This window comes from Oryctolagus cuniculus, chromosome 18 (genome assembly GCF_964237555.1).
Source record: "Oryctolagus cuniculus chromosome 18, mOryCun1.1, whole genome shotgun sequence".
NCBI lineage: Eukaryota > Metazoa > Chordata > Mammalia > Lagomorpha > Leporidae > Oryctolagus > Oryctolagus cuniculus.
Window position 1 is genome coordinate 18,475,691 of NC_091449.1, and position 17,018 is coordinate 18,492,708.

The 17,018-nt window shown below is 57.4% G+C and overlaps 1 protein-coding gene across 3 annotated transcripts; it reads right to left on the bottom strand.

The window, feature by feature from the left end:
* Positions 1-10,631: 10,631 nt before the first annotated feature.
* On the bottom strand, positions 10,632-15,408 carry LOC138846459 (USP6 N-terminal-like protein). Of its 3 annotated transcripts, XM_070062405.1 has the most exons (4): positions 13,560-15,408; positions 12,401-12,931; positions 11,689-11,788; positions 10,634-11,314 (listed from the first exon to the last, which is right to left on the bottom strand). In XM_070062405.1, exons 3-4 carry the CDS (start codon positions 11,717-11,719, stop codon positions 11,112-11,114), a joined length of 234 nt encoding a protein of 77 aa, XP_069918506.1. In that variant the 5' UTR covers positions 11,720-11,788; positions 12,401-12,931; positions 13,560-15,408; the 3' UTR covers positions 10,634-11,111. The 3 variants fall into 3 exon arrangements, 1 of the variants encoding a protein (XP_069918506.1); XR_011383958.1 differs by having other exon boundaries at positions 10,633-11,314; positions 12,401-15,408; XR_011383957.1 differs by having other exon boundaries at positions 10,632-11,788; positions 12,401-15,408.
* Between the last annotated feature and the right edge of the window lie 1,610 nt (positions 15,409-17,018).

Genomic DNA, 17,018 nt, shown 5'->3' on the forward strand with positions numbered 1-17,018 from the left:
TAAGACTTATTCTATGCATCTGCTCTCCCACAATATGGCGCTGGGAGAGAAGTAAACAGCTTCCGCACAGCTGCCTCCAGTTCAGCTAATAAACTGTAGGACTTGCTCCTGATTGGAGAGCAGCGTACTCGGCGTGTGGGCAGCCGAGTTAGGATTGGCGGAGGAGGACTATAAAGGAGGAGAGAGACGGCATGCACCGGGAACATCTATGGGGAACATCTAAGGGAACCTGTGCAGCCCCCGAGACGAGCCGGCCGGCGGTGTGCCGCTCCCCTGCGGAAGTGGGGAATGCGGCCAGGGGGAACTGCCCTTCCACGGAGGTGGAAGGGATAGTAGCCAACCCGGGAAGAACCAGCAGCAAACCCGGGGAGGGCCGAGCAGACGAAAGAACAGCGCAGGGTCCTGTGTTGCTCCTCCACGAAGAGGGGGAGCGACACCTGCCATCTGATCAGTGTGGTACGCCAGCCGCAGCAGTCACTGGAGGGTGAACCAACGGCAAAGGAAGATCTCTCTCTCTCTCTCTCTCTCTCTCTCTCTCTCCACTCTGCCTGTCAAAAAAAAAATTTTACTCTGAGTGTCGCTCCCTCTCTTCGTGGAGGAACGACACAGGACCCTGCGCTGTTCTTTCAGTCTGCTCGGCCTTCCCCGGGTTTGCTGCTGGTTCTTCCCGGGTTGGCTACTATCCCTTCCACCTCCGTGGAAGGGCAGTTCCCCCTGGCCGCATTCCCCACTTCCGCAGGGGAGCGGCACACCGCCGGCCGGCTCGCTCGGGGACTGCACGGGTGTTCCTTCAGCTAGATGTTCCCCATAGATGTTCCCCGTGCATGCCGTTTCTCTCCTCCTTTATAGTCCTCCTCCGCCAATCCCAACTCGGCTGCCCACACGCCGAGTACGCTGCTCTCCTCCAATCAGGAGCAAGTCCTACAGTTAATTGGTTGAACTGGAGGCAGCTGTGCGGAAGCTGTTTACTTCTCTCCCAGCGCCATACTGTGGGAGAGCAGATGCACAGAATAAGTCCTAATTCGAGTAACTTAGTCTAGTCCGGATTGCTCCCCACAGATCCCCCTTTCTTTTTATTTTTGGCGTTGATACGCGCCTGTCTTCGGTGTCCCGCGGCACACACTCTGCTCTACTTGCTAGAGTTGCCACAGGCTCTTACAAGTCCTATCAATCAGGAAAACCGAATCCGGGTCCTCTCTTCGCCATTGTGAGGAGGTTTTTAGGCGCTGATGCGTGCCTGTGTTCGGTGCCCTGCAGCGCATGCTCTGCTCTGCTAGAACTGCCTGCAGGTGTTTACAAAACCTATCAGGCAAACCGAATCCAAGCCTTCTCATTGCCGTATTGTGGGGGAGACTTATTAGTGTTGGTTCGTGCCTATCTTCGGTGACCTGCAGCTCATACTCTGGTCGAGCTTTGCTGGCGCTTACCGCCTTAAATCAGGCAGACCGAATCCAAGCCTCCTAATTGTTGCATTGTGGGGAAGCTTTACTGATGTTAATTCGTGCCTGTCTTCGGTGACCTGCGGCGCATAAGCTGCTAGCTACCCGCAGGTGCTCATCGCCTCACTAATCGGGCAGACCGAATCCAAGCCTTCTAATTGTGGTATTGTAGGGAGGCCTTTCTATTTCTCTATTTCTCTATCTCCGGGCATTCCTATTTCTCCCATTTTACTTCTGTCTGCCAACATTCCCATTTCTCTCACTCCACTTCCAAACTTCTGTTTCTCTTATCCCCGCAGCTTCCCGCTGTCATTCCATTTCTAAACTTCTGTTTTCTCTTATCCCCGCAGCTTCCCGGCGCCTTGCCCCGCCAGCGGGCTCCGCCCCTAGGCTGCTTCTCCACGCCTCGCCGGCTCTGAGCCGCTTCAGCCCGCGCCTCATCTGCGTGGCTTCCCGGCTTTGCGGGGCTTGGCTTCGCGCGCTCCGCGGTCTCCACGCCCTTCGCGTCTGCACCACGGCCTACGCCAGCCCCATTCCCTATCTATTCACGCCCCGTGCTCTCTCTGCACGCGGCGGCTTCCGCGAGTCACACAGCGTAGCTTGCGTCTCCACCACTAGCATTCAATCCAAGTTCCCCGGGCTAGCCTGGCGAATTCAACCCAGCGTACGTCTCCGCCCCACGGTTTGGCTTCCCGTCCTTTGCTCCCCGGGCTAATCAGACGGATCCCAATCTGGCTTGCGTCTCAGCTTCTGGTTTCAACTTTTCACCCCCTATTCCCGGGCTAACTTGAGAATCCCAAAGTGGCTTTCGTATCCGCCTCGGCCTGCCCCCCGCGGCTTCAATTTCCCTAACACTTTTCTCTACCCGGTATGTTTCCTTAAGTTTTCTTCCAACAGTACTCCTCCCTCATTTCTCCTGGCCTCTCCCCACAGTCCGCATCCAAGTCTGTTTGTTCTAGCTTTCACTTTCGCTTTCGACCTTAGAGATTTCTCCCAGCTTCCCCCCGTAGTCCGTATCTGAGTCTATGCCTAGGCTTTCAACAGCTTCTTCCGGCACCCTTTTCGTCCGGCTTTTCCCTAGGCTGTTTGCTAGTCTCTCTCTCCGGTAATTTTCCCATTTCTTCCCGTTTCTTCCCTCCTAAGTTTCCTATCCGTCCTAGGTTTCCTATTCCGAGTCATTTCTTCCCTCCTAAGTTTCATATCCGTCCTAGGTTTCCTATCCGAGTCACGGCACCATTATGTCGCTCCCCCTCTTCGTGGGGGAACGACACTAAGCCCTGCCTAGGCTTCACATCCGAGTCACGGCACCATTATGTCGCTCCCCCTCTTTGTGGAGGAACGACACAGGACCCTGCGCTGTTCTTTCAGTCTGCTCGGCCTTCCCCGGGTTTGCTGCTGGTTCTTCCCAGGTTGGCTACTATCCCTTCCACCTCCGTGGAAGGGCAGTTCCCCCTGGCCGCATTCCCCACTTCCGCAGGGGAGCGGCACACCGCCGGCCGGCTCGCTCGGGGACTGCACGGGTGTTCCTTCAGCTAGATGTTCCCCATAGATGTTCCCCGTGCATGCCGTTTCTCTCCTCCTTTATAGTCCTCCTCCGCCAATCCCAACTCGGCTGCCCACACGCCGAGTACGCTGCTCTCCTCCAATCAGGAGCAAGTCCTACAGTTAATTGGTTGAACTGGAGGCAGCTGTGCGGAAGCTGTTTACTTCTCTCCCAGCGCCATACTGTGGGAGAGCAGATGCACAGAATAAGTCCTAATTCGAGTAACTTAGTCTAGTCCGGATTGCTCCCCACATCTGAGATTCTTATAATAAATTTAACCCATTTTTTGTGGTTGTGGTTGGTGTGTTCTAATTTCAGTCACTCTCTTCTAAGGTTTTGGCTTATGTTTCATGGCTACTTTCAGTGCTCTCCCTTTTGCATGAGGAGTTACACTCTTGTTTCTGACTGATTTGTAACATCACACGCTGTCTTTAATTCTACCAGCTACTCTTGCACTGAAAAGCACTTGAACAGATATTTCTCTATTATCTCAGGTATTTACTCTGTCCTCTCATGTTTTTTCCTATTCTTTCTAGCACTACCCCTATATGTGAGAATATAGTCTGGAATAATTGAACAAAAACCACGTTATTTTTATCTTTAAAAGGTTGTTTTTAACAAAACAGGTTAAATTTTAATTTTTAACATTTGCAATGTCTTGTTTAAAAAAGATTTATTTATTTATTTGAGAGTCGGAGTTACACAGAGAAGAAGCAGAGGCAGGGAGAGAGAGGTCTTCCATCTGCTGGTTCGCTCCCCAGTTGGCCGCAACAGCCAGAGCTGTGCCAATCTGAAGCCAGGAGCCAAGAGCTTCTTACCAGTCTCCTGTCGCTGCCCCTCTTTGTGGAGGAACGACACAGGACCCTGCGCTGTTCTTTTGTCTGCTCGGCCCTCCCCGGGTTTGCTGCTGGTTCTTCCCAGGTTGGCTACCATCCCTTCCACCTCCGTGGAAGGGCAGTTCCCCCTGCCACCTTCCCCACTTCCGCGGGGGAGCGGCACACCGCCGGCCGGCTCTCTCGGGGGCTGCACAGGTGTTCCTTCAGATAGATGTTCCTGGTGCATGTTGTCTCTCTCCTCCTTCATAGTCCTTTTCCGCCAATCCCAACTCTGCTACCCACACGCCGAGTACGCTGCTCTCCTCCAATCAGGAGCAGGTCCTACAGTTTATTGGTTGAACTGGAGGCAGCTGCGTAGAAGCTGTTTCTCCCTTCTCAGCGCCATATTGTGGGAGAGCAGATGCATAGAATAAGTCTTAATTCCAGTAACAGTCTAGTCCGAGTTGCTCCCCACAGTCTCCCATGCGGTGCAGTTTCTCAAGGGCTTGGGCCATCTTCTGCTTTCCCAGGCCACAGCAGAGGTGCTGGTTCCAGTCCCGGCTGCTCCACTTCCAATCCAGCTCTCTGCATGTTTCCATGTGGGAAACCCGGAGGAAGCTCCTATCTCCTGGCTTCGGATTGGAATAGCTCACTCTGTTGCGGCCAGTTGGGGAGTAAACCAGCAGATGGAAGACCTCTCTCTCTTTCTCTCTCTCTCTCTCCTTATCTTTCTATATAACTCTTTCAAATAAATAAATAAATCTTTAAAAAAAAAAAAAAAAAGAGAGGAGCTGGATTGGAACCAGTGCCCGTATGGGAGGCCGGCACTGCAGGCAGCGGGTTTACTCAATACGCCACAGTGCCAGCCCCTACAGTGTCTTTATCTAGAGCAATTATCCAGGCTGGCACCGCGGCTCACCAGGCTAATCCTCCACCTAGCGGTGCCGGCACACCGGGTTCTAGTCCCGGTCGGGGCACCGGATTCTGTCCCAGTTGCCCCTCTTCCAGGCCAGCTCTCTGCTGTGGCCCGGGAGTGCAGTGGAGGATGGCCCAAGTGCTTGGGCCCTGCACCCCACGGGAGACCAGGAGAAGCACCTGGCTCCTGCCATCGGATCAGCGTGGTGCGCCAGCCGCAGTGGCCATTGGAGAGTGAACCAACGGCAAAGGAAGACCTTTATCTCTCTCTCTCTCTTTCTCTCTCACTCTCACTGTCCACTCTGCCTGTCAAAGAAAAAAAAAAGAGTAATTTTGCAGACTCTCTCTCTCTCTCTCTTTCTCTTTCTATCTCTGCCTTTCTGTAACTACGCCTTTCAAATAAATAAATAAATAAATAAATATTTAAAAAGGAAAACAAAAAAACCAATATGTGATAGTCACAGAAAGAATTCTCTGGATCATGGGCTCTGAAGATTCTCCTGCTCAAAATACTATAGATGAAAAAACAAACAAAAAAGAAATACTATAGGCTTCTAAAAATTAATCAGAATCAAATATTTTGAATGAGCAGTGCATGGTAGAAGTCCTGATAATAAGTGTCAAAGTCAATTAATTATAGGAAGTAAGTCTGGATAATTACTCTATTTTTTTTTCTTTGACAGGCAGAGTGGACAGTGAGAGAGAGAGAGAGAGAGGTCTTCCATCCACTGATTCACTCCCCAGATGGCCGCAACAGGCAGAGCTGAGCCGATCTGAAGCAAGGAACCAGGAGCTTCTTCTGTGCCTTCCACACGGGTGCAGGGGCCCAAGGACTTGGGCCATCTTCTACTGCTTTCCCAGGCCATAGCAGAGAGCTAGATCATAAGAGGAGCAGCTGGGACTAGAACCGGTGCCCATATGGGACACCGGTCCCTAAGGCCAGGGCGTTAACCCACTGGGCCACTGCGCTGGCCCCAATAATTCCTTTTTAAACACAGTAAGCTGGGGCTGGTGCTGTGGCTCTGGCGTAGTGAGTTAAAGCCTCCTCCTGCAGTGCTGGCATCCCATATGGGAGCCAGCTTGAGTCCCAGCTGCTCCACTTCCCATCCAGCTCTCTGCTATGGCCTGGGAAGGCAGTAGAAGATAGCCCAAGTCCTTGGGCCCCTGCACCTGCGTGGGAGACCAGGAAGAAGCTCTGGCTCCTGGCTTCGGATCGGCACACCTGTGGCTATGGGGGCCAGTTGAGGAGTGAACCAGCAGATCGAAGACCTCTGTCTCTCTTTCTCTCTCTGCCTCTCCTCTCTGTGTGTAATTCTGACTTTCAAATAAATAAACGAATCTTAAAAAAAAAAAAAACAGTAAGCTTATTTCAGTGCAAAAATTTCGAAAGTCACATGACTTTTTCATAAAATGCAGCTTCCACTACGTTTTTGAAGGTCTTTTGTGAATGTGTAGATATTGCCTCACATTAATTTTTTTTAAAAAAAGACTTATTTTATTTATTTGAAAGACAGAGTTAGAGAGATAGAGAAAGAGAGAGAGAGAAATGTCTTCCATCTGCTGATTCACTCCCCAAATGACCAAAATGGCCGGAGCTGTGCTGATTAGAAGCCAGAAGCCAAGAGCTTCTTCTGGGTCCCCCACGCAGGTGCAGAGGCCCAAGGACTTGGGCCATCTTCTACTGCTTTCCCAGGCCATGGCAGGGAGCTGGATTAGAAGCAGAACAGCCAGACTTGGCCAGCATCCATATGGGATGCCAACACCACAGGCCTGGGCTTTAAACCCACTGAGCCACAAGCCAGCCCCTCACATTTTTAAAAGTGCAGGTTTTACATGTCACAATATGTCAAAATTAGGGTCCATGTTGTGGCTTAATGGGTAAAGCTGCTGCCTGCTGTGCCGGTATCCCATGTGGGCTCCAGTTCCAGTCCCGGCTGCTCCACTTCCCATCCAGCTCTCTGCTAATGGCCTGGGAAAGCAGTGGAAGATGACCCAAGTGCTTGGGCCCCTGCACCCACGTGGGAGACCCAGAGGAGGCCCAGCTGCCATTGCAGCCATTTGGGGAGTGAACCAACGGACTGAAATTCTTGCTCTCTCTCTCTCTCGCTCACTCTCTCTCTCTCTGCCTCTCTGTGACTCTGCCTTCCAAGTGAATTCAAGATTAAGCACTTTTGTTTTGTTTTGGCTGGAGGCACTCTATCACCAACAATGACAGAATACGGTTTGCTGGGCATCAGAGCAGAAAAGACACACAATTATTTCGAGCCCAGGGAGAACCCTGTGCCAAACAGGATTCACATCTGGCAACTGCTTTTGGCAAAGAAGCACCCAGAGCTGAGTGCCAGCTGCCCTTTGTCCACCTGTCCTCGGGGCTGGGAGCTTTCTCAGCCTGTCCTGGGTTTTCTGACCTTGCCACTCTAGGGGAGGCCTGGCCAGGGATGACCCAATGTCCCCTACACTGTGCTCTCTTTGGAGTTTGGACTAGGGTTGAGGAGTTTGGAAAGAAAACCAAAGAAATCAGGTCCCTTCTTGTCACCTGGCATCCAGGTGCATGACAGCTGTGGCTGACCACGGGTTATCACCAGAGGACTGTCCACATCTGTCAGGGAGGGGCAGTAGCTCCCCCTGCTGGAGCAGAGTCAGCCATTGACTACTTAGGGTCTCTCTCAGGAGTATTTGTCTCTTCTCCATCCGTCTGCTTATGCAGTCATCTGTTTGTATCAGGATGCACTCACATGTGGGGTTTTATTCATGGTTATAACCCGATATTAAGTTACTCGTCTTGCTGCTCACCGGGTTCCAGATAAGCGCACAAGCAGCTGTCTCGGGCTCGCTTCTGCTAGCGTTTCCATGGACACCCTCGTCTTGTTGGAGCCAACACACTGTGCTCCTGCATCGGAGGCTGGGGGAGCTCTCTGGAGGGTCTAGGCAGAGCAGCACCGCCCCTTGGTGACCCGGCGTGTGGGCCTGTAGGGCTGCAGCCTCAGGGGCTGGAAGGGCTCGGGACAACTCAGTCTGGGGAGATGCCTCTCTCCCGATACCACCTGCTGGTGCTGATGGAGGCACAGGGCCCTTTAAACCGCCCAGGGGGTTCAAGGCTCAAGTTCAGAAAAAAAACTCCATTGCTGTGCTTACGCTGGTTTGCAGGTCATACTTGCTGCTTGTTATGTGAGTTTCCCAAGGCAATGAAAAGGTCGATCATCTTATCTCCTGCAACTTGGCTGCCATCAGACACCTAGAACAAGCCCCTATTCTACACCAAAAACTTCATATGGCAGAAAGCAACACAAAATCACTTTTCCCGGAGCTAACAATGAGCCAATGCAAACACCTAGTGCACTCTTGCAAGAATTGTGCCCCCTCGCCCTGTCAGGCCCACTGCTACAAGCAGGAGTGAACCCGCGAGGACTTGCTCCTAAGAAGCTCTGGCAAGTGGACTTCACCCACATGAACTCCTTGGGTCAACTTAAGTTTGTCCAAGTGGTGGGAGATACTTATTCAAAGGCTGTATTTGCAGCAGCCCAATCCGGAGAAAAGGCTAGAAATGTGATAAAGGCGGTTAAGTCAGCCCTGCTGGTCCTCGGTGTCCCCTGGACAATAAAGCCTGATAACGGGCCAGCGTATACACCACAGGAATTTAATTCCTTCCTGAGGTCCTGGAACATACAGTGTGACACAGGTATCCCATACCTGTGAGAGACATGCGGGGTCAAGCCAGGGATGCTGCAGCCACGGCCACCCAGGTCTAGGGGAGAGCACAGAGGTGACACAGGCCCTCCAACCATGGCTGTTCCTATTGTGCTGATCTGTCCCAGAGGTCACGGGCACTCACAGCTGCTGCTCTCCCACCCTGACCCAGTTCCCACAGGGCACAGCTGAATCTCAGGCATTGCCTGCAGGGTCCTGAGTGGGTCTCTGCCTGGGGCTGGGGGCTGTGGAGCTGCCTACGTTCTCCAGGAACACGGGGAAGCTTGCTGCCGCTGGGCACCGGGGTCACAAACTGGAGCAAACTCGTTTCCATGGAACAATTTAATACAGACTCAGCACCACCTGAGGGTGGCGGTGGGGGAGGGGGCGGGGAGGAGAGTACAGTGGCTCCTGGCACGGCTGTTGTCTTCCAGTGTCAGGGTGTCCTGGCCCCAGGAAGAGCCTGGGCGGTGGGGGCTCAACCGAGTGCATAGGATGCCGTGAAGACACACGGAAGGCTGCTGCCCAGCCTGGGCAGGACAGATGCTGGACTCGGCCTCTCTTCTAGGAGGCACCCATCATCCAGGTGCCCCACAGAATAAGAGGTAAGGAGGCCTCTGGCCAGGGAGGGCACGTGGGCCTGGTCTCCCATCCCAGGGCTGTCTCTGGCCGGCTCCAGCCCGTGACTGTCCCCAGAGTGCATGGGGCTGCCATGCCAGTAGGGGGGAGTCTTCAGCTGTGGCCCCCAGGCGGGGACAGCCTGCATGGGCCCTGGTTCTGGGGGCTCCGAGGCCCGTGGAGGAGCCCACATCCACAGGCCCTCCCGGCTGCCAGCGTCGGAGGAGTCGTCCTCCCTGTGCTCTGGCCCGCTCAGGTTAGGGAGACTGGCGCACTGGCACAGGCCTCCCCACCTCGAGCACTTTGGAGACTCCGTGGGGCTGGCAGAACCTGGAGACTCTGCGGTCCCCACAGGGGAGCCCAGGCCGAGGGGCTCTGGGCTGCCTTCCCAGCTCTCCTCCTCCTCCATGCCTTCCCTCTTGGTGATGCGGAGGCCAAAGCTTCCTAGAGGACGGATCATCACTGCACGGGTAGCGGGACCCCTGGTCTGCTCCCACACTGCCACTGTGTCCTGAATGGTGATTTTGGCCTTCGGAGCAGTGGGGGCAGGAACGTGCATCTGGGGGACGCGTGCCTGCCCCAGGGGCCTGCTGCACTGTTCGATGGCCTTGGCTGGAAGAAGAAGAGACGCGGTTTGCTTCTCCACAGCCCCTGTCTGGCCTGCAGGGTGCCTGCCCTGACCTCATCCTGGGGTCCCCATCACCACGTGTGACGCTGAGGACTCTTCCAGGCTGCTGGCCCCAGAGGGGAGGGTGTGTGCAGCCCGGGCAAGGGGAGCCCTGGGACACCACCGGCTCCTCCTGCACAGCCCCACAGGGTGGATGGCCCTGAACTCCTTGCCTCACTCTCATCTCTGGGGACCCAGGCACCAACTCAGGACCCCATCACCTACCCCACCTGACCTGCTGCGCCCTAACAGTGCATTGGCTGATTTCCCGCATCTGAGTCCCTCCTACATGGCTGGAAAGGAACTGAGCCTAAGATGATGGGGGTGAGAGCTGGGGCTGTGGGGCAGACATGGAGTCCGGTTCAGGACTTGGGGACAGGGAATGCAGTTTCTAAAGAGGTGGCAGGGGTGCCCTGTGTCCTCTGCCCCTGGGCCACTGTCTCTTTCCTGGTGAGACTGGGCTGTCACCACTACTGTCCCAGGAGTACCCAAGGAGGCAGCACCTGGAGGCACAGTGGGGCCTCCCCAGTGCCTGGACAGCCTGCACCTGGGCCCCAACTTAGAGCCTCTAGAGCTGGGACAAGCCCATCTCTGCTCTGCATGGGGACCCAGGCGCTCAGGTCCATGATGGCAGCAGCAGCAGGGGACGAGCATGGGGACCCCTCCCCACTAGAGCCCAGAAGCCAGCGATGCTCCGGGTCCCGCTGCCTTCTGTTGGCCCGAGGCTAGGGCTGCAGAGCCCACACTCTTGTTTTCTGCCGTGGGGCCCCCAGCCCTGCCTCTGTGCCCAGCCCTGCTCGCAGGAGTGCACTCGGCCCCCACAACTGGGCTCAGGGCACCTGGGCCTTCCAGGGGTTCTCAGATGGCTGAAGGGGATCCAGTGCCGGTAGCCTTTACATCACTGCACAGGGTCTCCCACAGCCCCACCTCCCTCTAGCCCTGCCCACATCCAGGTGGGAGCCCCGCCCACCCCTGTCCTAGGAGGGTCCTGTGTGCAGACAGCTGTGGTCATCGGGCCAGGAGCCTGTGTGGGGTCAGTTGGGGAGGGGCCCCCTGGGCAGGCAGGGCCACTTCTCATCTTGCTGGAGTGGGGGTCCAGCTGTGCTCCAGGCTCCTGGGGGCACTGAGCCAGGGCACCTGCTCCAGACCTGGGCAGGGTAGCTCAAGGCGGGGCCTCCAATCCACTCCAGAGTGGGGGTCAGCCGAGGAGCCAGAGCCACAAATGTCCTGAGGACAGCTCCACGGCCCGGCCCCAGAGTGGTGGGGGGAGAGCCGGCACCCACAGGAGGATTCTGGGAAGCTGCCCGAGGCCCTGCCAGGCCATGCTGACAGAGCTTCAGAAAGCAGAACTGCTGAGCCCAGGGAGGACAAGGAGGACCAGGAAGAGGTGAGGCCCTGGGCGGGGATGTCAGGGCCTGGCACTCCCACTACTGACTCCCCCAAGGGAGCATGGGACGGGGCCGTGTGCTGGACTCACCTTCGGGAGGCAGGAGGCACTGGAGCTTCCCCAGCTCACGCATGGAGGCCCGCAGCTGCCTGATGACCGCGTCCTCGCTCAGAGACCAGGCCTGCTTCAGGGTCACCTGCAGGAACTCCCGGAGGTGGTCCCGGGGCATCTTCAGCAGGCGCTCTAGACATGGGGGTGGGTGTCAGGCTGGGAGGGGCCCTAGGGATGGCGCAGCCACCATGGCTGCTCCAAGCCCTGTCCCAGCACCAGACATGGGCTGCAGACACCCTTGGACACCCTTGGGTGTCACGCCAAGCACTAGAGGGACTGCTCAAGGGCCAATTTCCAGTGCGATGACCCTGGCCACTTCTCCTTGTGGTCTGTGGGGGCCTGGGATTGGGGATGCAACAGGGGGATTCTCAGTGCCCTCCTGAAGGGAACCCAGGCCTCCCCAACCCCCTCATCCCTCCCTCAAGCCCTGCTCACGAGGGACAGGCAGGGGACCCCCAGCTCCTCCGTCCCCAGCACCCGGGCCTCTGTGGGCCCTGAGGACTCACTGTTATGGATCTTGAGGGCCGTGTATGCCATGGCCGGGAGCACGTGCTCGCCCTCCAGGATGTATATATCCCATATTCTCAGAGCCAGGGGGAACGGCACCTGGGGACAGAGGCATTGGAGGACCCGCCCATCAGGGCCTCAGCAGGCCCCACAGGGGTGGGTGTGCAGTGTCACTCCCCTAGGACAGAGGGAGACTCCAGGAGGCTGATCACACAAGAAGGCCAGAGCTCCTCCTGGGAGGGGAGGGGAGGCCATGCCTCATGGCCACATCCCTGCCCACTCAGCGAACCAGACCCACAGAGGATGACCATGTCCTGTCCTGGACCCTGGGGGTCTGCACACTTTGGAAGCCACACTGGAGATGCCAGACACCCCAGGGACCTGGGGAGGGGTCAGCCCTTGGGCTGTGCTGCCACCAGCCTCTGCCTCGGGGGGTCTATGGATCTCCTGCCTCTCACTGTAGGGCTCTGGCCTTTGCCAGGCTCTCAGGATGGGTCCTGGTGGGACCTGTCCCCTCCTTGCTGGCTCTGAGGCTCAGCCTCAGCTTGGACCACCCTTAGCAGGGCTGGACAGGGCCTGCCTGGTCTGCACAGCAGGCTCCCTCCTGTGTCTGCTGGGGCTGGGGGAGCTCAGAGTCACAGGCCACCAGCACCAGAGAACCAGGCACTGGGGCAGGAGCTTCCCTGGGCAAGGGGTCCCCGGGGCACTTACCCCATCCAGGAAGCACTGGATGTACCAGTGGGCGGTGGAGTCCTCCAGGCACACACCCTCCTTCTCCTAAGAAGAGGCAGAGGCAGAGGGGGCTCAGGGCCCAGGGCCCAGGGCCCAGGCCTGACTCCCTCTAATCTGAGCCCTGGGGCAGAGCCCCTGGGTGCAGGAAGCCCAGCAGCAGGGGCATCCCCCCTCCCAGCCATGCAGGTTCCTGAAGGGACACAGGTCCCTCCTTCCACTCTGCTCTGGGGACAGCATCTCCCTTCAATCTACGCCAACTCTGGGGGACCAAGTGCTGGACAACAAACCAACACCCAAGCTGCCGTGGACCCCCGTAACCAAGGAAAGTTTTGGTGAGGATGTGGCCTCCCCTGGCTCAGGAAGCAGTCCCATGAGCCCAGAGCCCCCAAGAGGAGAAAGGAGATGCTTAACTTACCAGGTGTTTCTCCAGGGAGGGGAGCACGCGATGCACAATGAGCCCCAGGTGTTGCTGGAATCGCTCCAGTTTGGGGGTGTTTGGTTTGTAGAAACCTGAGTAGAATCAGCCACACCCCCACGTGAGAGCCTCCTCCTGGGAAGGCTGGAGAGCCCCAGGCCTGGGTGGGGTGCTTCTGAGCATTGAGGGTCAGGGGAGGCTGGACCAGGGGCAGGTGGGGATGAACGTGGCCAGGGCAGAGGATCTGCTTGGGAGGTGGGTGCAGGTGGGTGACTGTGTGCAGCCCAGGCCTGGCTGCCCCCTGGAGCCCGCTGGGGTGGGTGCAAGTCAGACTGGGTGCCTCCTGACCATTCCAAGACTCAGGAGCGAGGAGGGGTGACCCTACAGGGGATGCTGCCTTCCACAAGTTCCCTGGATGTGGCTCTGTGCTTGAGAGTTGTGTACAGACGTGTGAGGCAGAAGAGTCAGAATCGACCTGAGTCACTGGACAAGGACAGGACCCCTTGTTCTGAAGGTTCTCACACCCAGGATGGCCATGGCCAAGCTGCAGGGCCTTTGGGTGGTGGTAAAAGAAGGGGGCTGGCTCAGTCTGGGAGGCCTCTGCCAGCCCTGGCTTCCTGGGAGCCCCCCCCCCCACACTGTGACACTGTCCTGCACATTCAGGAGCCAGTGAGGGCCGTGCACGGACTTGCATGCACTGGGCCCCACACGCCATCCACCTACCGTGCATCGCGTGCTTCCTGCTTTCCATGAGCTGCACCAGGGCCCAGAAAGAGTCCTCCTCGGGCATATACATGAGCAACAGCGCCACCACATGGCTCAGACCCTGGCTGTAGCCCACCTCCTGCAAGATCCCAGAATACCTTTAGGAGACCTCCCCTGGCAAGAATGATATCCTAGGATGGCCCACCTCTCAGGCAGATCAGGGTCACCCACTGAAGGGTCCAGGAAGATTTAGGCACAGGGAGCCCCTGTGCCTGAATCCTGCCACTTGGTGTCAGCTGCCCAAGAATTGGAGCCCAGAGAAGTTCTCCAAGTTCCTGGAGGGAATCCTGCAGGGCCTGAGCTTAGGCAGCACAGGGGGAGAGCTCAAGTATGGACACCTGTTACCCCCAAGATGTCAGCATGGGCCAGGTTGCTGTGGGAATCCAGATCCATGCCCATGGAAGCTTCTGGACCCCTGAGCTCTGCAGGTGAGCCGGTGGCCCTTTCTCACATGAGGAAGAAGTAAGCCAGGAAGTGCTAACAGGACCGGAACAGGAGGTGTGCCTCTGGCATGGGTGCAGGCCTGGGCTTCCTGAATGCCAGGCCCCCCTGGGAACCAGGGCACCAGGCAGGGTTGGCCAGTGGCAGGTCAGGGGGGTGGGGATGTCCAGGCCTTGCTGGGTCACCCATGGAGCCCTGCGCCTGCTCCACTCATGGGAAAGTCTGAGTGGGTGGTTGTGGCAGTGGCGCTGTACAGAGTGGGATTCAGGCCCATGGGTCCAACCACAGGGCTGGTGGGTGTAATGGCATCAGTGGGACCCACAGCAAAGTCGTACACCTGATCTGCCCTGCCTTCGCCCCCCGCCCCACTGCGTGGAATGCTAGTCCTGGGAGGGCATCCCAACACGGCCAAGCTCCTGGGGTCTGGAGACCAGCCCAGGAGAAGGCTGCCTTTCTCCTCCCAGAACTTGAGGTTGGGTCCAAGAGGCTCAGAGCCTGGCCTCTACCGCTCTTCCTCAGAGCTGTGGATGAGCGAGGCCCCCTCAACCCAGGCTGGGATCTCTGTGACCAGGGGTGCCCTGCAGGGACTGCCGGGATAGCACCTGCGCTATGATCCCAGAATACTCACGGGATTGTAGACGGAATAGGCCATCAGTATGTGGAATAAGGCCTGTTGGCTGGAAGAGAGAGGACAGAGGCCGTGTGTCTTGTGCTGCCGAGGCTCTCAGTGCAGCTCTGCCTAACAGAGCCTGACAGCCACACGCAGGGCCCGTGACACTCTGCTCATGTGCAGTGACGTCGTCAGGGCACCTGCGTGTTGTCCACCATGTGGGTGAGCGCCGCCTGCAGGGACACGCACACCTCCCAGGGCGCAGTCACGTGCACTTTCATTTCCCAGGTGGGTGTTCAGGGCACAGGTGAGCGTCCCACTGTGGGAGTGCAGTCCCGTGTGTCCAAGCTGTGGAGAGTCAGCCTCCCATGCACGTTCAGCCTTGTAGGGAGCAGCACCCGGCGTCCTCAGTGGTTTTAGTTCCCCCCTCCCACAGCTGTGCGCTGGTGCCCCTTTGTGGTGTAGGGAATAAGCGTGTGTTCATGCGCTGAGGAGCTGAAGTGTGTGTGCTTTCATGAAGGGTCCCCCCGATCCTGTGTCCCCGGGGTACTGGGGGGCTGCCCACTGCTTCCTTGTGACTGAGTTGAAGGGCTCCTTGAATATTCTGGAAACAACACCTTTATTAGATAGATTGCTACTATTGTCTCCCCTGGTGTTTCTTTTCATTTCAGTCTCTCCACAGTGTCTTGGGAAAGTTTGTGTACTATAGAAAAGGCAAGTTTGTTTTCTGTGCTCAATGAACTGTTTTAGGCTTGCACCCAACTGTTTTAGGCTTGCACCCAATCTTCCCTAGGGACCCCATGTGCCCCAGGACCCTTGCTCCTCCCACCCGCGGGTCCTCCCCAGCACAGAGGCCTCACTTCATTCCGTAACGTTCCCGGAACATGAGGTGGTTTCTGAAAGTCCATGCGATGGCGGAGTCGATGTGATGGAAGTGAGTGGCGCCCAGCCTGGCCAGCTCTTTCATCTCCTGCAGGGCAGGGACAAGGGGGGGGCAGCCTCAAGAACTGCCCAAGCCCCATTGCCACACAAGGACCTCAAGTCCACGTCAGCTCTTCTGGCTGACATGGAGTTCCCTGCAAGCGCTCATTCCTTTCTGGGTCCCACCTTGAGGGAGGGTCATGGGCTCCCTAACTTGCCTCAGTGCCCACGTAACCCTGACGGTCAGCAGCAGACAGGGGCTCTGAAAGGTCCCTGTGCACTCCCCCTGCCTGCCTCAGCTCTCAGCACGACGTGGTCTGCCCCCAGCCAGGCTTCTGAGCCTTCTCACTGACATCTCAGGCCCTGCCCTCCAGGAGTCAGCCACAGCCTGACCACTGCTCCATGCTGCCCCCTGCTGGAGGGGCCCATCTCCATCTCGACATTGCAAGCCACCCTTGGCTTGGAGCTGAGCCTGGGCAATGACTGTCTCCAGGCCCAGCTCCCAGGGCCAGCCCCAGACTGCAGACTTGGGGGAGGCAGGGTGGGCCACACAGCTGGGCCCTGCTCCCTGATGGCAGCCAGGGGCCATGAGAGCCAGCTGCAGCTGACAGCCCTCTGCCCACACCAGTCCTCACTCCCTCCTTTCCCAGAAGCATTGAGAGCTGTGTGACCATTGGAGCGGCCTCTCCAGGCAAGGGCAATGCCAGGGGCTGCAAGTCCATGTGAAGGCAGGGCCAGCTGTGGGCAGGCCTAGGTGAGGGCCGGCCAGCTGCGGGCAGGCCATGTTAGCACAGAGCCTGTGGGGCTCCCTACCTCACACCATTGTGATCTCATCCTGGGAGACCCCCGCCCATCAGGGACCAGCAAGTCCTCTCTTCTGGCCGTATGCCAAGCTGCCCAGGTGAGCTCAGCAGAGAGCAGGTTAAAGCCTCTGGCACAAAACACACCTGTCCAGTCCCAGCTGGGTCTGAGGAGACGTGGAGGAGGCACTGACTAGGATCTAGGGAGAGGAAGGCAGGATGGGGAGGAGGCTCCCGAGGGCTCAGTGAGGGACGGTCCTCCACGGAGACTCAGGCTCCTGAGCAGGCCCGAGCAGGCCGGGCCCCCTTGGGCTGAGTGCAGAGCCGTACCGCGTATTTGCCCGGGTTCTGGGCCTTCCTCTTGTCCACCTCCAGCATCACGGCCCACACCTTCCCGCGCACCTGGGCAGGGATGCCTTTGTAGATTCTGCGCTGAAACTACAGGAAAGAGGAGGCTCTGGTGAGTGCTGAACGTGGCCACTCGTGGAGGCAGCACAGGGTGAGACAGCAGAGGGAGAAGCCGGGGGCTCCCTGTGTATTGGCAGAGGGAGTATCTGCCCAGATGGGGGCCTTATGACCCACAGTGACCGGAGGGCCAAGGGCTCAGGGGCACCGGCTCTGCCGTGTACGGAGTGGCCGCTACAG

Coding starts and splice junctions, on each gene's coding strand:
- LOC138846459 (XM_070062405.1), bottom strand. CDS start 11,719: ATGGCATACACGGCCCTCAAGATCCATAACA. Junction 11,315..11,688: donor GGCCCTCAAGATCCATAACA/GTGAGTCCTCAG, acceptor CCCCATGTCTAG/AGCGCCTGCTGAAGATGCCC.